A 20,913-nucleotide genomic window follows, 5' to 3' on the forward strand; every position below is an offset into this window, starting at 1 on the left:
TACTTTAATTTTAGATAGTAATACATGACATTCAGCACTAATAGACTGGATAATGAGAAAGTAGAATGAGTTTATATTGAAAGCTGTTATTTTAGTGTTCTCAATTTAAATAGATATAGAAATGCCCTAATGATGTTTACTTAAAAGGAAACAATATAAATTGTTGGAATTCCATGTGATGATTTGTACTCTGGAAAAACTGCCTTGGGCTACCTGACAGATGTATATGGTTTATCTTTTCTTCGGCATGTATAGTGTTTGTTTTGATAGAAAACAAAAGAAATGTAATTTGATTGATCACAAAGTATTTTTTCTTTATCTCAGCCACATTAAATGGTGGTCGTTTGTTTCTCCTAAACAAGGGATCTAGGACATATCAATGTCAAGGGGAATCCTAGTCATGTGACATACCTTCTCTGAGGCATTTGATTCATGTAAAGCCATATTACGTAAACATTGTAATGACATTTAGGGTTGTGGAGCATTAAGCAGTTGAACCTAGGTTTGTGTGTTTGAGAGTCGGGATACACTAAAGGGCAGCCTCAAAGCTGGATATTTGGGTTACATCTGGTGTAGGTTAACTACAATAAAGAACACCATTTTTTTTGTCCAGTACAGTACATGTGCCAAGTCCTCAATGGAAATCCTATGCCAGTGATTCAGTTGATGTAGAACTTGGCCCAGTGCCCATGGACCTGTACTACTGGATCAATCGTTTAATCATATGAGCACATTTTTCAAGGAGATGCATATTCATTGTATTTGACTTATTGGAGATGCACATGGGGGTACTCCAGTACCGAATGGAGCCCTGGTAGCTTGATGTAAGAGCTCACTAAAATAAGGATTGGATGGTTACAATGTGTGACCTGTCATCATACCAAGATGAGAAGGTCATTGCTTATGCTTTTACTGATTTATTTTAGAAATAAACGACAAGTTTATTGCCGTACAATAAATTACAGAAGGGAGAATAAACCATGAGTGTTTTATTGTACGAGAAACGATGACCACAAGACATTTATTTCTTCTATGAGATATCAACATAATGTACAGCCTCTTAAAGATGTTCGTTAAGAGTACACGCTTTAAAAGTATTTTCCCATATTTAGATAGTGATGACTCCCGAATAGAATCCGACCGAAGAAATGTCGGAGAAGTCCATTTTATGAAGGGGTGGTGGTGGTGGTTAAATTTGGTCTTTCCCACATATTCTAGCTATTTCCTACAGTACCTTATATCCCAATACCCATTGTCTCATATCTCCCTATTTTAAAAGCGATCGATGGCCATTGTGTTTATCTATGTTGCCCGGCTACATATATGGAGAATAGCTCACAAGACACTTCCCCCTCAAAAATAGAGTCATCCAATTTAAGATGTCATCTAGTTGCAAGCGCATGTTCGAATCTCCCGAAATGGCATTATGGTAGAACAATGTTTTATTGTGAAATGTGCCATGCTTCTATCTTCATTGTTCCTTGCGATCACATACCTATCTTATTTTCACAAATGTAGCATGAGTAATGCTGACTAGTGTGAAATATGCATGTGCACCCTCACTCATTCATTTTAGTGTACAGGGATGGTGGGGTAGCCTTGTGGTTAAAGCGTTCACTTGTCACACTGAAGACCCTAGTTCTAATCCCCACATGGGTACTATGTGTGAAACCCATTTCTAATGTCTCTGACGTGGTATTGCTGGAATATTGCTAAAAGCAGCATAAAACCGTTCTCACTCTTAGTTTATATAAAACTGATGTCTGTCTTGTCAAGGCTGATTAGAGCCCCACTCTGGGATTGGGCAGGTCTGCTGTGTAGTAATTACCTTGGGTAATGTTAACCACACATATTCCCTTCAGCATTTTGGTCTATAAAGCATGAGCTTACCATCATGTTAATGGTCTTGGTGACAACCAGGTCATATTGGAGTCGTAACAAGTATCCTTAATGTCATAAAAACAGTAACGTGTGCCTTATTATAAACATGTTGCTTGTTTTGGCTGTTACTGTGTGTTTATGTTGTAATGCACATCGTCCTCTACAATGATGTTTCAGCTTGAGTTGGCAGCAAGCATGCATGTATGGGCTCTACCTGAATGTGCAGTAATACATACATGCAGCAGTGAGATGTATCGTGTGTCCCTATGACTGATGGCATGTCAAATATGCATGCAGTATATAGGTGGACAGTGTTAGCTGTATCACATGTTGTCTAGTCTGGGTCATGTGAAGCCTGCCTGTTGTGACAAGCCATACATCATGTACGCTCTGACAATTCAAAATTTAATCATGGACAGGGGTAGAAAATCAAGAGAAAAATGATGTCGAAATCTTAGCTAAAAATGAGAGCTTTGGGGGACTATGTTTATATGTATGTTTTATATATTTAACTGAAAATAGGAGCATGTCATATGTCAATGGTGCTGTGGTTTTCTACATTTTCTCAGTAGATCACAATTTAAAAGGAAGTAGCTACCATTACCAGGCAAAGATTGACAGACAGTTTTAGTTTCATGTTTGACATATTTCTGACATTGCTATTATTTCCTGGGCATCTCGACATCTTTGTTCTTTAGCCCTTTTCCCACACACAAAGTTTGTCACGATGGACAGATTAATTTCCAATCTTTAATTGAATGTTGTATTTGATAATGCCAAACACACTAGGTGCTGGGGACCAGGCTGTGTAGTGAGTCACACAGGCAGCCTGGCTGTATCTCATTCTCCAGCCAGCTGAAATACTTTGTGAGTCATCCACACAACGTGTTAGCCAACCCCACGCTGCCTTTTGTTTGAAACCCTTCCTAACTTTACTAACCTAAAGTCACCCCAGTCTCAAGTTTTGTTTGGATTTCCGTGTCACAATAAATGCTGGTTGCAGTCAAGAATGAGCTGGTAGTTGTCTAGTAGTTCATCGCACTTGTCCTCTCACCTGGTTTGTGTGTATTATCACCTGCTTCAGTTCAAACATTTGTTTGTAACTCTGTGTGTTTGTCAAATGGCTGTTCAGTATATAACTACTTACTTTAGAACCTGTGAATTCCCCTAAACTTATATACTGGTGTATTCCTACTGTAAAAGAACGTTTCATATGTTTTTTTCATGAAAGAAAGAGATAGTTTTCTGTACTTTGCAATGACAAGTGACCTTCAAACAGTAGCTAGGTAGTTCCCAAGGTCGTGTAAAAATGTGACATGTTTGCAGAGGACTGTTTTTGTAATAGAATCAAGCACTTAGGTGCTACATGATTTCCATTTGGGGACCGTTCATTGTTTGTTTTATTCAGTCTGACAGCACAGTAGGTTAAACTGCTGCTCCCTGACAGGGAAGACTTATGATCTTGAGGAGTTTATCTGCTCATTGAATCACCATGGCTTATGGATTATACATCTGACATACGTCTGAGGTGAAATGTCTGCGGTTAGTTTACAGTTCTTAAGTGCCAAGGTATATGTTAATGGGTCAAAACATCCTGACCTGTCTTGTTCGGGGAATGATTAATTGTGTTCAGTACTTGACTTAGACTGTATTTTGTAAAACTAGGTTCATTAAAATTGTTAAATGGGAAGTTAGCCATACAGAGATGTTAAGTGTAAAGAAATAACTTTTGTTTTTGAAAGGTTGAGTTTGGGAATGAGTGGTTTGTCTTTGGTATTGATTATACAGCGGGAACATAATACACTGCATGTCATAAGAGGATTTGACCTGTGACGATCCGGGTTTGAATAGGTCTTCAGCAACCCATGCTTGCCGTAAAAAGCGACTATGCTTGCCATAAGAGGTGACTATGCTTGTCATAAGAGGCGACTAATGGGATCCGGTGGTCAGGCTCGCCGACTTAGTTGATGCATGTCATCGTATCCCAATTGCATGGATCGATGATCATAATGTCAATCCCTGGATTTTCTGGTCCAGACTTTATTATTTACAGGCCGCCATCATATAGCTGGAATATTGCTGAGTGCGGCGTTAAACAACAAACAAACAAGCATAATAGATTTTACTAGTTTGGGGTATCGCGTAAAACGTAATGGTCATCACTTTGAGGTAGAAGAAAAATAATTGATCATAACTGGTTTTCTTCCATGTTAGACCTGTTAAGTGTTGCTTGCACATGTTCAAAGTTACCTCCCTGCAAAAGTATGAGACAGATTGTGTCTTGTTTCAGTTGAATACATGCAAACAATTACTTGAGAATTTTACAAGGAATTATGATATGACTGAATACGAAAGTAGTCTAAAAATTATCTGCCAGACAATCGGGCAAGTGGAGGAAAATTTCATGCAGCCCACCTGAAAGTGACCAGCCTTGGGCAGGCAGTCAGTTATTTCGGACACAGGTACAGACTGCACATAAGGCTGTACCAGTCTACCACTTTAGACACAAGTCTGGAACTCTAATCTAGTAAAATGTCTTCTGGTCTAGTAAGATCAGCTTATTCTAATCCATATGCTAAGGACTAAAAATCTACTAAATAATTCCAAAATACAAGTTCGGGCTAGTAGACTGAAACATTTTTGGCACAGTCTGCTTTACGAAATGGTGCTGTGTACAGGAAGATCTGTTTCCTGTAACTAGCTGTTTTTAGAATGAACAGGAAATATGATTAAACTTTTTGTATGACTGTAGCCTGTTATTTCCTCTATACTGGCAGCTGTGATTGAGAGGAGTGTTTAAAAATTGTAGACCCAGTTATGGCCCCACACTGTTGTACAAGGAACACTTTGTGGCCATTCAAACAATGCTACCTTTGACAGTGTGTACCTGATACATGTGCACAAAGTGACCTGCTTTGCCTTACTTTTCATGTACATATAAATAGTGCTGATACCCTTGCTTGATAACACTCCAGGATGGAAGAGAGCTATTACTTGAGTGCTTGCAAAATAATCATGGTTAGGGCTTGAGTGTAATGGTAAAATAAATCAAAATTGAATTTATTGAGAGATTGATTTTGTTAGTGAATTATTATGGACAATTTCAGCCATGATCCGTTTATGGCAAGACACTCTGAAGCGTTTTGGTTTCAGCTCATTATTGTGACATCTGTAGATCACACATTAGGAATTGTTCACTCAGTGTCAACAACTCAATGGCGATGAGCAACATTATTGTAATGACCTGGGATAGGTTAAGATCATAAACTGTGTTGAGGATGTTCAGGGTGCCGTCGTACAAAACAACCTTAGCGCTACGACTGTCGTAAGTCTGTGTTAAGGTATGGGAGTTACGATCACCTTAGCTCTAAGATGGTTTTGCACAAAGGCGCCCAGGACTATGAAGGCGGTTTGTAGTGTAGAGGTCTGATACGGGATATCTGGAGTGAGGAAAATCCAGCTCAGACTGGCGACAGTGTCAGCGTCACACCCGATGCTGGGTAGAGTGAGTACACCCTGTTTGATCAGGCCACCCTCTATACAGCAGCAGAATAGGGGTGTGGACACACAGTAAACAGTGATATAGCTATAAAACAGGATATGGCGTTATCAGAACGTTGTAGCATGTGTCAGTCACATCTTATAAGAAGGTGATTTTTACACCTATTTATTTGATATGTCATATAATTATAGATAAACAAAGACAACACCTCAGAATTAATAAGACAAAAACTATACAAATGTTGTCATTGCATCTGTATTCATTAAATTTTTTAGTTGTACAATAAATCCTGTTTAACTTATGATATTGCTGTATAAAGGGTGATAGTGATCACCCTGTACTGTAACCACCCACATAGCGAGGTAATGGGACTCCTGTGAATAGTCAAGCTAGCAAACCACAACCAACAATGTCATGCTTCAATAGACAATGCAATTGTGATATATAATACCCCAACGGTACTTTGATAGGGCATTCAAAATCATAACAGATTTGGCCCAAGTACTTGCTAAAGCCTAGGCAAACCACATTTCAGTTTGGTTTTGCAAATTAATGGCAGCTTTCTTAAATTCAATTTGTGATATGTGCAAAATTTTATGTGAGTGTTTTTATGTGAATGTTTTTATGTGATCTATGTATATCTAATTATTTAATTATTTTATTCTTTTACTTTCAGACCGCGAAGACCAGTCTATTCTCTGCACGTAAGTTGGACTGCTATCTTTGACCCAAGTATTGAGATAGTGGCCTCACAGCAATATGCCCTTTAAATTATATACTGGATAGATCCTAGAAATTTAGCGTATATTTTACCGTAAGTGCATGACATCTGCAAGACTTTGATAAATATATGTTTTGCTGCAGATTGCATAAAATCCATAATTATTGTTGACAGGAAACAAGTGTCAATTTAATCACACTGATAGCAGCACAACTTCAGTGTGATAGTCCCTGTATGTCATGATGTATCTCCAAAAAGATTCATGTGAGGGTCGGATCTGTTCTTACACACACTCTTGAATCCAGGTCTGGTGTTGTGTATGTTCAACAAATATATAAGTAGATAAAGAAGAATCCTCCAATTCCAGATGCTATCAAATATAAGCAGAGGGGTATGGAAATGTTTTGAGTAATGTAGAAGAACTATTTTAGGTTATCTAACACTGATAAGCAGGGGGAAATGAATGCCATATTTTTGGCAGCACCAGCCAGTGGTTCCTACTTTCTTCTTTCTAATACTTGAAAGAAATTGTGCCAGAAAAAAGAATCTATCAGTGAAGTCCAAGATAAGGTTTAGGTTAGCACCGGGAAAGCCTTGGCTTGCTCTGGATTCTTGTCATATTTAGTGGCAGGGTTTTAGCCTCAAGTGCATGTACAAGTCTATTTCTGAAGGAAGTGCACTGTGACCAGTGCATAGATAAGCAATGTGATCAGGGAGATCAGACTCCTTTAAATGAATAGATTACCATTTAATGAATAACCTAACTACAAGGATATGTGTAGCTCATATGAGGAAAAGAGTGTCTGAATTACTTCATGCTATTATCAGTGTTCCCGTTTACCGGTAATTACCAGTTTTTCACCGGTAAAATTAGGCCTGGACTGGTAATTCATGTGACTGCCAGTCCCTGTGAAACGGCAAATAAAGTACCTTTAAATCTTTGTTGTTGAACAAAACATTGGTGTTTTCATAAAAGTACATTTTTAGAACAAAGTCAGTTTGTCTGTTACCACCAGGGTTTCCCCTGGTCTATTTCAAGGTTAAATATCCATTTGTAGTGACTTTGTCTCGAAATATTAAAAAGAGAGAGAAAAATGTGACTGAAGTTTGTGTGAATGACGTAAAGATCTAACTAAGTTACTTCAAAGATGACATCTTTGCACTGAACATGATGTTGAAAGAATTAAAACCAAATAATTTTCATACATTTTTTTGTTTGTTGAAAGTTGGGACTGGTAATTTTTAGAGTTGCCAGTCCACAAGGACTGGCTGTTTCAAAAGCCAGCGGGAACACTGTATTATGTGGGAAACACTTCATTGATAATGTTTATGTTTGATCATTGAGGGCGTGAACAGAGTGGCCATGGTTATTATTGATATTTGAGTATTACTGGAAATAACTTGAGGTATTTGAAGAAACATTGTGCAAAAGATGTTGCTTGAGTACCCCATGCCACTGTATCGGATGGCGTGAATCGTTGCTCATGCTGTCAGTGACTGGTATGACTGGTCCAGACTTGCTTACAGGCTGCCAGCATATAGCCTGGAATATTGCTGACACTTACTTGTTGATATTGACAAAATCTACACTAACCCTTGCATTGTCTGCAGCAGTGTGTTGAGGTCTTGTCTTGCTATTCACACAATTAACCTGGGGTTTGCCTGTTTCATATCTGAGAGTGCCTGCTCTGGCATCACATATCCTGACCCAATCAAAACACAAAAAAACAGGTTTCAATATCACCCTTGTTCCTTAACACACTGGGTTCGAATCTTGGTTCACCCCGATTATGCTTCAGCATTATTGCATTATTGTCAGCACCATACCCGTGCTCGTGGGTTTCATGCAAGTGGTAAACGTCTGAGACCTGCATCACTTCGGGCATTGCTCCCACATTAAGCTGATATAACTGGAATACTGTTAAAAACGGTGCTAAACCCAACTTACTCACTCACACACTGCTTTGAACACACTCTTTTAACAATACAAAATGTTCAGATGTGAGAATCATATGATGCAAACATGAGATTATATTAATTTTCAGCGGTGAATCTGGAGCTGGTAAGACCGAAAACACAAAGAAAGTGATCCAGTATTTGGCGTACGTTGCTGCATCCAACCGTACCCAAAGGAGCTCCGTGTCAAACCTACATGTGCCGGTAAGACTTGATGCATGGCTGCAGAATGGCGCCTCTTAGCGCAGGTATCGGATTGATGGCTTGTCTGTCCTTTATTTTGCTTCTTTGCATGTTTATCTGCATGGGTATTTGCTTGTATAGCATGTTTTAGTTGTTTTAGTTGTTTGTACACGAAATGTTTGGTACATAAAGATCACAATAGCTTTGTATCAAGTTTGAAGTTAGATAGATACTGGACTATATCGTTTACTTGTTAGTACATTTACTTTAGGTTGGTTGATTGTCGTAGACAGGTTCAAGTTTAAGCAGTGAATAGTGGTGACATTCCACAGAGTTATTTGGCATTACGACTCTTAACTCTCATACTTTAACACAGACAATAATAGTTGTAGTGTTCAGGTTGCTTGGATGAACAGTCCTTTTTCCTCAAGGCTGCCAGTGTTGTTGCAGGGTCGGCTAACCTTTCGGATATGACTCTGCTGATTTTGATTGATAGTCTATGAAAATACTGTATAGTTAACATAATGGTTTTAACTTATATTTTGAAAATTATTGAGGCTTTGCAAATATATGCAGGAATTGGTTCGACTAACAGATCAAACAGTCAATATATGGGTTCAGCTTTTGTGAAAAGTGCGTTGCTGTCTGCCAAGAGGGTTCATTCTGCTAAGATTATGATGTGCTTTGCTTGATGACTGAAGGTTTTTTCTTCGAAGATTTAAACTACGAGGTGTGTCTGTGTCAGAAGGTATTTTCAGGCCAGTGCTGGGCTCAGCTATCTTTTTAATGTAGAACAAATGGTTACCCCAAAATTACTTACTTTCAGAATGCTAAAAAAGGGACAAAACGTTTTGATAATCCCAATCTGAAAATACCTTGTGGATATAAGTGTTCAGTAAACCTGGATCTGAACGTATGGACTTTTATTATCTGATCTTAAAACCTGGACTATAAAATAGATTTTGAACTGAAAATCCATTTAACTAATTAACTGTTCTAAGAGCCACACTGACATCGACTTGTATTTGTAAGAGATAACACATTGTATTGATTGATGCATAGGATGTTATGTAATATATACACATGCTGGGTATGGGGCTGTGTTAAAATTAGAAGACAAGCCAAAATATATTGTATATCAACTAACTTGTTTGGTTATAACACCACCTTGTATGGTTAGAAATTAATCTTATTTTCACTTGTTCTCCAAACCTACAGTACTGACAGTTACCAAACAGTAAAATTGTTGCCTGCAAGAAAATATCACTTGTCCTTACTGAATATCACTCAAACTTATGTGGGTTTCGAACCCTGCCTTGTGCTAGATGGTGTTGCTGTTCCATGTTGTCAGTTTGAAGCAAACTGTGAAATCTGAGAATCTTTTACACCCAAACAGCTTAATCTTAACAAAGAGCTATGTTCTTAGATATATTGGTTTTGATAGCATTTATGTCCTGGCTGCATGTGAAAGATGGAATAATTTTGTTAATGAGTGTCACCAGTAACCGATGTGAAGTGATGAGTTGATAATGATACTGACAATAATGTTCTGACAGTACCCACCTACTGATACAGAGAAGATACCCCGGAACATATTAGTCTGAGAGCATGATATACAGGGCATGTTACCTAATACTGATTGATGTCAGGCATGTACTTAATCACACATTTAATGAGGCATGTTGCTCTAAGCTGATGTTGAGACATAAATAGTAACACTGAATGCTGTTGATGAACCTTAATCATGAGGATTTGTGATAATTAAACAACTTAATTTTAACTAAATTGGCACACTGTCTAAAATGCATGCAATTATGAGATTCTGGATGAGCTTTTCAAAAAGAAAAGTGTTTACATTTCGAATATGATGTTGAGTGCCATCCAAACCTCTCTGATAAATATTATATACTGGAAGGGAACCTGATGTTAAGATTCAAGTTTGAGATTTCAAGTTATTCCGAAAAAGACATATTGTGTCTGAGTTTGTGGCTGTTTTGAATTTTATCCAAAATTGTCAACTGAAATGTTATAAATAAGGTTTAAGTATGATAACCCATCAGTCTCCCTTCCACCCAATATGCATCCTAAAGGTCCTGAAGACTTTCGGAATGTTGACGTTTATGCAAGTCTTCACTGTGGAGACCAATTCTTGCTCTTCTGGGCATGGGATTCTAAAAGCTTCCAACCTGTTTGTGAATCTAGCTTTTAGCTAGATACCTGCTTGATGCAAATACATGCCTCCATGTTGCCAAGTCGGCCATTTTGAATTTTGACACTTCTCACAATGTTGGCGGATTTGCCATTAAACGCTTGCCACTTTTCACAGTTTATCGTTTTGAAAAATACAAGATTTCATGTAAGCACTATGCAATTTGTGTATAAGCACACGTGCAATTTGTGTAACCACGTAGAGATACTTTGTTAAGTTAACAACAATTGGCTTGAGTTAATCTTTAAAGTACCATTCTATCAACAATGCTCTACATACTTACATCACTGCGCAGGAGTAACGTGTGTCTCACGAACAGTAACTGTTGTACAGATAGATGTAGAAGAGTCATTTACTGGTTCTAGTACTGCTTTACCTAGTTGTGGTAGAAGGTAGATAGATAAGCATGGTAGGATGCATGACGTAAGCAGATGATGATCATGTTACTCTGTTTTCTGTTGTGGGCCACCTAGAACAAAGAGTTCAACCTTGTAAGTACCCTCCTGTTGATGCATACCCCAACTCTCTCCACATAGGATTAAACCACTGGCTGCAAGATAAGAGAAAATACATTATTCAACCACAATATTCATCAATCATTTTGGCCCTGAATGATCATTCATCAAGATTCAAAATTCATGGTGATTCAAAATCATGACAAAAGATTTCTTAGGCACTGTTTAAACTCTTGCAAGGACTTCAAACAATTTGATGTGGCACTGATCCACAACATGATACTACGTGATTCATTATCATTAAAAGATGTTACACCCCTTTTTGTTTGTTCGAGGGGGAAATAAAAAGGTTTGAGACCAAAGTCGCATCAACCAATTGAATATATATCTTTCTGCCAGTGTGTTTTGTGATTTGAATTGTTAGTTCATTCCTATGCTGGAGAGTGTTTCTTTCTCCATGGGTTATCAATGCAGCTTAGACTGAGGCTCATTAGTGGCTGTAGATATTACTTATTATGGTATTAATAGCAGATAGATGTAATAGACACATTATTTTGCAGAATTTGAAGCGTATACCATATTGTGATTATTTCCTGATTATTTAAAGGTCTCCCATTTGGCTTTGTTCTGTGTAAGTAATGGACCGACCAGAGGATCAGCTGTGTGTGTTTTAGTTAATTAAGTTTGAAATGATTAAGCTTGGAGATCTGCACTTATCCCTAAAACCTATATTATTGTGTGATTTATTTTTTTCTTATGTACAGTGTTTGCTTCTGTATATATGTATTCTACGACTTGCAATGTTTACATAGAAACATTCTTAAACTGCACTACACTGAATAGTGAGGTAATTCGTTTCGGAGATCTCATAAAACCAAACCAATTTTTAAGTTTTGTTTCCACCATTTTTTTATATTTTTCCAAAAACAACATTTTCGTGATTTTGAGATAATTCTTCAACATGTTTTGGTTGGTATTTTACTAAAGCACTTAATAATTTCATATGCTAAGTGTGCTGTTGTGTATATAATCGATCATGTTTTTTCAATATGTAAGACTAACCAAATGGATCTCATTTCATCATTTTGGAAAGTGTTTTAGAAGAGTAAACTGTCAATGAGGTAACAGAAATATCTGGTGAACAACTTAGATTGTCATGTGATCAGAGTGCTTTGTTAACTGTGTACACCTGTTTGAATGTAGATTAGATTTACCCTTAAATAGGTTTTGCATTTGAAGAAAAAAAGAATGTTTTTTTTATAGTTATAGAATATTTGCAAATTCATTCTTTTGAGATTGAATCATGTTCAAGATTTCATACCACCTTTGCATTGTATCATGTCAGCCATTTTTTGTTTGACTCTGAAACTGAACAGCATCAAACTAATGTTTCATTTCTATTTAATTTTATTGTCTCTACAGTAACAACATAGATGCCTTTAGTTAAGCATTTACTAATTCTTATCTTCATTTTACTTGTTTCCAAACTATTCTTAAACAGCTTATTTAAGGATCTTGGTTCTAAAAAAGAAAATGAAACAAAGATCTCTCTAAACTTCAACTAGCTACAATAAACTTTTCGTATTGTTCACTTCTGTCATTTATTTCCCAAATTGGACGGTAAACTGCCAATGTTGATGCAGTTCAGTATACCAGAATCTGTCATCTGTTTTTACTTGGTTTATATCATCACCATCATCATCATCATCATCATCATCATCACCATCACGTTGTTGCATGCATCATCTTGCTTCATCCTGTGCATGTGTCGTTCATTGTTGTGTCATGTCCCATTGCATCATTAAGCTCAGGAGCATTAAGCTATGACATTTTTTTCAAAATCTCTTAACCATTGTTTTATTTTATGGTGTTTCATTCAAGGTATTTTCTACATGACTAATCCAGAAAGATGAGGATTCCTTGTTCATATTTGAAGTATTTCAATGGGTGATGATTTAACCTCCAAAAAGATTTCTCTCTATATATGACTTTATTGTTCTGTTAATTAATCAGTTTTGATGACTATCACTGCTTATCCTTTCATTTCCGTGCGTTCATTCCATCATCATACGCAACATTTCCATTCATTGTTCTAGTCACTAGACCACCTCCATGTCGCCATTACTAATTCACTACATTTTCCATTGGATGTATCAGGAGCAGCCAGCTGTCTTCCAGCTGTTATCATACCTTCTTTCAAATGCTTTTTCATCGGAATCAATAAAAAGCATAAAAAGTGAATCATTAAATAAAAATGACCTTCTGTTTTCGACTAATTTGGGTCCATTCATATTATATGCCTTAAGAGCTGGACTATAATTTTCACAAACCTTCAATTCTTAAATAATAATAATTTTCATTTTGAACAGGGTAAATTTTAAATTCTATATGTGACCAGATTGTAGGGAGTGTATGTAGGTACTGTGTAGTGTACACTGGCTGCTCCATCCCCCACCTCACCTCACCATCGCAGGTGCCCTTCCCCTTCCTGCATCACATCTCAGCATCCATCATTACAGGGGGAACTGGAGAACCAACTGCTGCAGGCTAACCCCATCCTCGAGGCTTTCGGCAATGCCAAGACCATCAAGAATGACAACTCTTCTCGATTTGTAAGTTCTTTTGAGAGTGGAATTGCTAATTGTGTTTATACAAACTTTGTTGCTGTAATCAATGTAAGAAACATTCTTCATACCAAAAACCGATATCTGAGCAGATCAAGATAAGTGTGTGTTTTTTTGTAGGGAATGTTCCCCCCCCAAAATTTTTATTGAAGCACTGCAGTTGATATCTGTTCATGCTATCACATTACTTTGTGACTGGCAGCCTCTGAATTTTACAAGAAACCTGTATTAGCTTTATGAAGTATTCGTGATTATGTCAACTCCAACAAATGATGTTTTGTACATGTTAAAGAAAAACGATTGAATAATTCCTTTCGGAGATGGATTAGACGTCTACTGTGTGAGTTGTAGGATGTGTGTAGATCTTTAATGACATCTTTGTTCATGTTTCAGGGTAAATTCATCAGAATCAACTTTGATTCTTCTGGTTACATATCAGGTGCCAACATTGAAACATGTATCCTTTCAAGTGAAAAAGCAGAAGAGTTTGCATTTTGGTCAGAATACTGATGGTCAGTTAAAAAGTGATCAGTGAGGGAGTGCCGCTGAACAAACCAACACAAGCTTGGGTATTAAGGACCTAAATTATAAGCTTGGGTACAAGAGATTTAACGTAAATCACAAGGAATGGAAGGATCTAGCTATATCCAAACCAGATATGAAAGTCAAGGGGTATTTGTCAAAACCCTCATGTTAGAAGTTATACATTGATGGGATCCCTAAATTTGAATACTATTCTAACTGCCAGGATGGCTGATTAGTCCCTGGATTCTTCATGTTTCTGTTCAGTACACCTTAACCTATGTAAGACCTGCTGGAAAAGTCAAGAGCTGTGCGACAAGCTGAGAATGAGAGGAGCTTCCATATGTTCTACCAGTACCTCAATGCAGCCACGCCTCAACAGAGGAGTAAGTAGTTAGAGGATTGTTTGGAAGAAAATAGTACATATCTGGTCAGTGTAATACAGTTAAACCTTGTGACCTCACACTCGACTACATCAAAATCAGGGATAAAATATAACTCATTTTAAATACTAGTTGAGCACTATGTATAATAAAGTTGTCAATTTATTAATAAACAATTAGCCTTATGGATACCTTTACCTTCATGAACTGTGGCTGGGACTAGTATCAGTAAATAACACCACTATGTTTGTCGTAAGAGGCGACTAACGGGATCGGGTGGTCAGGCTCGCTGACTTAGTTGATGCATGTCATCGTATCCCAATTGCATGGATCAATGATTATGATGTCAATCACTTGACCACCGTCATATAGCTGGAATATTGCTGAGTGCGGCGTTAAACAACAAACAAGCACTATCAATGATGTAATTGGTGATCTGGCTAAATTCTTACTGGTGCTATTTTTATCATGAACAACAGATAATTCAACCTGTATTCAATGGTCCTGAGGACTTGATCAAGGGTTTACTGTAGTTTCGAGAATACCACTGAGTGAAAGAAGCATAGGGCAGTAAGATGGATGTTTATCAAGGGTATATTATGACACATACACAGTTGTTCAGATCTCCAGGGGCTCTGGGGTTTTGACCGTGACACATAGGACTTTCTATTACTGAGTTTCTTGGGCCTATGTTTCTGTAGTCATTGTTTCCATGGGCAATCGATTACTTGACCCATAGCCACTCATCTGAATATATAGTTCTGCTAGCGTCTAGGATCTTGATTTGTTTTGTTTTTCCCCCCAGAATCTGTTTCTGCAAATTCATTGCAATGCTACCAGTGCTTCTGTAAACTTGATAGGTGCATCGATCAATGCAGTTTTTGGTGTGTCTGAATCATGTACAGGCATGGACCACTAGGTGCATGCCCACTACTGTTCAGAGAGTGATATTGGACCTTATTGCAAACAGGACATTGAGAATCCTACTGCATTTCCAGTCCACTCTGCAGTCTATATTCTGATCCATGTATTCAGCCTGTGTCCTTGTTTATATGATTGTGGTCACTTGCTTTCATCAGAGGTGTTCTCAGCATTCAATCCACAGACTTTCCCACATTAAATATGTGCAAGGGATTTCCAGGATATTATCTCTCCTAGTGTTCATTCCATACTAGAGCCTCAAAGTGGTTTACAAACATACACTTATTAGTTTGAATTTCAGTGTCATGGACTTTTTATTTGTATGTAGATGTTCATTGTCAGAAGATGAAATACTGAATGGGCCCCCATTATAAGGCAGTATCTAAGGGGGTAGACAATCTAGTTAATTGAAGAATAATTTGATAAATGTTCCTGGTTCATTACGTATTTGAGTATTACTTTGTATAGTTTAAGCATGTAATGTCCTACTCTCTAGGTTTGGACCACATTATAATGAGGAACAAAGGTAGACATGTTGACTTGCACTCAGTGTTGAGTGTTCTATGCAAAGTGGGTCATGATGCCCTTGAAATGTGGGGACTCTATGTTTGCAAGACACATTAAAGGTCTTTGAGATATGAAAGTTGTTTTTAATTTATTCATTAATTTGACAGTATATTTTGCATTATAACTGTGAAAATGCCTTGTCTTCTTCCAATTTTGAGGTATTAAAAGAAAGAAAGAAAGATGATCATGGTTTTATTGAATCTGTATAAGTCAGTACTATCTTATGGTGAGTTTTTACATAAATGTCATGATTGTCATTGTACATAAGATTCAAACATTCAAGAAACAAGGATTAGAAATTGTTTTGTCAGTGCTTTATCTTGAAATTATTTTATCTCAGATATGCCTCTTTCCCCCAAGCAGAATTTCAAAGTAAATATATATGATTTATCTTTTATTTTTTTAAAATTTTGTATGATTCAATAACAAATACAAGGATGTTTATTTTCTATTAATACCTACTAATGTTATTCATTATCTCCGCAGAGGAGTTTCTGCTGGAGGACATCAGGAACTACACTTACCTCACCAACGGCCACATGCCCGTCGGCGGCATTGACGATGTCTTGGAGTTCCGCAGCACAGTTGAAGCCATGACCATTATGGGCATCAACGCAGAGGACCAGTCAGGTGGGCGTTTAGAATGAATGAATGTGGATTTCAGGTTATGATCCGGTGGACATGCCAATCTTAAGATGTGTACATGGACATGCCAATACTTTGATATGTCCATCAACATGCCAATATTAACATGGTTAAATGGACATGCCAATGGTATGATGTCTACATGGACAGACCAATGGTATGCTATTTACATGGATATGCCAATGGTATGCTATTTACATGGATATGCCTATGGTATGATGTTTACATGGACAGACAAATGGTATGATGTTTACATGGACATGTCAATGGTATGATGTTTACACGGACAGACCAATGGTATGATGTTTACATGGACAGACCAATGGTATGATGTTTACATGGATATGTCAATGGTAAGATGTTTACATGGACATGCCAATGGTAAGATATTTGAATTGATGTCAATGGGTATATGTTTTACATGGATATGCCAATGGGTATATGTTTTACATGGATATGCCAATGGTAAGATGTTTATATGGACATGCCAATGGTGAAATGTTTACATGGATATGCCAATGGTATGATGTTTACATGGACAGAACAATGGTATGATGTTTACATGGACAGAATAATGGTATGATGTTTACATGGATATATATCAGTGGCAAGATGTTTAAATGGACAAACTGGATTTCTAATCAGTTTGTGTTTGTTATTTCAGCCGTTTTCCGAGTGGTGTCTGCTGTGCTGCTGTTCGGCAACTTGCAGTTCAAGGCAGAGCGGAACTCCGACCAAGCCACCTTGCCAGACAACACCGGTAAATCATCACACAAAAATAACAACAAAGTAATCTCATGAAAAATTGTTGAAAATTTCATTGGTAACAAGGCTAATATACTACTCAAAGGAAGTTAAGGACCACTCGGTTCTTTCATATTACTATAGCTATCTGTCATGCCATGACATGTAAACTGTAGTTATATGAAAGAATTGGGCTGCGATTAACTTATGTGGAGTACAAAGTAGACAATAAAATTATGGATAACAACTTCTTTATTATACTGTAATAGCAAAGTTGTTGTCAATATTTTGGGGGTCTACTTTGTCATTGTCATCTTTTTTAGAAATCCCTCTCAAACAATTTACTTTGGAGTAGTATAATTTCACCATTACACAGTCTCTAGACTGTCAACACATGTGTTTTCCTGTTTTGACTTTGTGCACATTGGATCTCTGTCTCTGTAGTTGCTCAGAAGGCCTGCCATCTCCTTGGTCTGCCCGTGACCGCAATCACTCAAGCATTCCTCAAACCCAAGATCAAGGTCGGCAGAGACCACGTAACCAAGGCCCAGACAAAAGCACAGGTAAGTTTCTAAAACAAGGAACTCTCATTTGATATTAACCTTACAATGTAATCTGATGTCTTGTTTGAGAAAAAGAGAAAGTAAAGCTAAGGGGAGGTAACTCTCACAGGAGTTTTGATACTTTATAAAATATCCAGGTACTTAGCAAACCTTTATTATGGGCAAGGTGTAAATGGGCCTAGTTGCCCGAACACCTATGAAACATTTTACTAATCAATCAATCAATCTCACAGGAGGAAAAGATACATCCACCTGAGCTGATTGGTTTTGAAGCTCACTTGCATACCTTTACAATAACGGTATACATTGTTCACACATTGACTATGTTTTGTCCTTCAAATTCAGAAATTAGTTTCTGTCTCAGCTACCCCGCTAAATGAATGCTATATCACACTGACACACAATAAATGGATGATTTGATGCCTCATCTTTCAGGTTGAGTTTGCTGTGGAGGCCATTTCCAAGGCATTGTACGAGAGAATGTTCAAATGGATCGTCTCGCGCATCAACCGATCGCTGGACAGAACAAAGAGACAGGGTGCTAGCTTTATTGGTATCTTGGACATTGCTGGTTTTGAAATCTTCAAGGTAACTAGCTGTGATGTTTCCCCATCTAGCTCCTGCTTCCATAGCTTCCTATTGTGTCTTTATTTGGCTCATCTTCATCGTTATTCAGTTCATTCCAACATAGATGCCGTAAGTGTGCACTACTATACATACATAGTGTATTATTTATATTTAGTGTCAGTGTTTTCATTTATTCATGTGTTTTATATGGATTATCAGAAGTTATTTCTTTCCAGTCAATCAAAATTGAAAGGCCATCTGCCTAGGAATGTTAAATCTATTTTTATTCCTTTCATGATGATATAATTGATACATTCAAAGTAGGGTACAATATCATCAAGAGATTTCCATTGCTACTGTTAATTTGAATGTTAGTTGCTAAGGCAGTTAAGTATTAAAAGATCTGTAATGTGATCATATTGGTAACAGGGATTTATCTAGACCTACTCAGAGGCCGATATCCGGCCCCAAGTCCTCAGCGAATGTGAGAAAAACATTCAAATGGGAATTTAAAATTTCCCAATTCATATTGCAATTTGTCCCAATTAGTTTGGCATCCTAGATAAATCCCTGATTAAGGAAGATCGCTGTACTTGTACCTGGCTATTTCTTATCGCCCCCTTTCATAGTGTGTGGTTTGTTGTCGATTTGCTGCTTCTCATCTTGAGTTTTGTCTCGGCATTCAGCCGTCAATCAGGAACAGCATCATTTTCCGGTACATACATTGATTAAATCACTGCAATCACTTCATTGTTTGCCATAGTGTCAGGAAGACGTATACGACGAAAAAAATACCATGTACTTAACGGTCGCAGCAGGATCGGTAAAACTTGCATCCTTGTTGAAATCCAATCCGTGTGGCGAAGCATCGTTTTGAAACCCTTCATTGCTATTGCTCTTCTTTTTACCCCTCGGATATGTTCCCATTTTACCCCATTTCTTCTTAATACTTCTCATCAAATGATTCTCTGCTTTTCCATATTTATTTATTTTTCTACATATTTTAACTCCTTCAGTCCACCGAAAAGGTAAACTACTTGCTCGCAAGTGCCCTTGTCTGGCTGATGTAGTCCAGCAGTGTCCGATTACCACTTATTTCATTCAATAGCATGTGAATTGCCAATAGATTTCACAATGTTATTTGTTGTCTTATTTCAAACATTATGAGATTTAAGTTTAGCAAACAGCATGCACGTGTTGTTCCCAACTTGTAGCTGAGAATGTTAATGTCATATTTTCTTGTTTCATAAGTTTATTCTCCCTTAGTTTTTTCATTCGTGTATTTTTTAAAATATTAATTTATTGAACCTTAATTTTTTAGTTCTGTTGTACTTTCGGGGGGTTGAGGTCAATTCTGGAAATGTTTGAAGCAACAGAATGAAATAAGTCAATTTTCTCTCCCCATGATAGAATTCCTCCTTAATATGTTTGTTTCTCCTGTCGCATTAATGATTAAATTGTTGGTGTGGCACTAACAGTTGTTGCTCCCAAGTTTGCTATGATCGTGCATGGTATCACCATTGACAATGCAAACTTCTCTGAGACGTCAACTTTGATGAATGTCAGAATAAAGCTCATCAATGAATCTTGAAGAATTAAAGGAAGTACTAGGCTTTAAAAACTATTTAATGTTTATAAGGTTATGTGGCCTGGTTGATACATTTCTATTCCCATTACTAGGGGACATAGGAGTTGTTTAGGTGCATCTATTCGCGGTGCAGAATTTGGTCCCTGAGGCATGCCAGAAAGCTATGATTGTTGGAGTCATGGTTTGTCTTGATTACGACTGTAGGTTTGTCAGCACCAGTGGTAATCATCAAAGACCTGCATCACTTTGGGCTTTTCTCCTACATCAAGCTTCCCGTAACTGGCCAGATGATCAGATATATAAAATGACATTCCCTTTATTTTGTTTTCATCTTTTAATTTGAAGCCAACCCTTGAATGTGGTTGCTTTCAAAAGAGCCTCGTTAGATCCATGACATCAGTTTGCTACAAATGTGAAACACTCACTAATATGTAGAGGTTGGCGTCTCTTGACACAGCTACTAAATTGTATTTGTTTTTCTTACATTGGAAATATGTTTAAATTTTGAACAACTTTGCTAACAGGTGTGAAAGTTGTTTAATTAACCAAAAGTGTGCATGTCAGTGGAACTAAAACAATGCCTTCATAAGGCACACAAGTACAAGTAGGAAGATATCGCCTTGTAATGTTTGAAATTGGAGGAAACTATTCCTATGTCTTATTGAGATTTCACAGATTACATGTGTCATTGATTGGCAATGGTTAAGTGAGATTTCTTGATTAATATTAACAGATTAATTGGTGCATGATATTTTCCAAATTTAACTTTTATTGTAAGAAGTTCCTGTTTCAAGTCAAAGTTCCTGTAGGGGGTTAGCAATAGATTACAAGATCAACTGGGAGGGTTAGTTTACCTATTTCTGACTTTCACTTTCTTCTCTT

At 37.3% G+C, this 20,913-nt stretch overlaps 1 protein-coding gene across 4 annotated transcripts in view; it reads left to right on the forward strand.

Moving 5' to 3' along the window:
* The window catches only part of LOC139469911 (myosin heavy chain, non-muscle-like), a 69,793-nt gene that overhangs the window by 23,579 nt on the left and 25,301 nt on the right, over positions 1–20,913 (forward strand). For 3 of the 4 annotated variants that reach the window (XM_071252258.1, XM_071252261.1, XM_071252260.1), the window contains exons 3-12: positions 6,060–6,087; positions 8,150–8,264; positions 10,926–10,943; positions 13,427–13,519; positions 13,925–13,988; positions 14,341–14,439; positions 16,411–16,554; positions 17,234–17,329; positions 17,758–17,876; positions 18,312–18,464. In XM_071252258.1, coding sequence (XP_071108359.1) covers positions 6,060–6,087; positions 8,150–8,264; positions 10,926–10,943; positions 13,427–13,519; positions 13,925–13,988; positions 14,341–14,439; positions 16,411–16,554; positions 17,234–17,329; positions 17,758–17,876; positions 18,312–18,464 — 929 coding nt within the window. The remainder of the gene's footprint in view (positions 1–6,059; positions 6,088–8,149; positions 8,265–10,925; positions 10,944–13,426; positions 13,520–13,924; positions 13,989–14,340; positions 14,440–16,410; positions 16,555–17,233; positions 17,330–17,757; positions 17,877–18,311; positions 18,465–20,913) is intronic. The other variant, XM_071252259.1, reaches the window with a different exon arrangement.

The sequence above is a fragment of the Haliotis cracherodii genome, unplaced genomic scaffold (genome assembly GCF_022045235.1).
Source record: "Haliotis cracherodii isolate W230 unplaced genomic scaffold, xgHalCrac1.p SCAF_2, whole genome shotgun sequence".
Lineage (NCBI taxonomy): Eukaryota > Metazoa > Mollusca > Gastropoda > Lepetellida > Haliotidae > Haliotis > Haliotis cracherodii.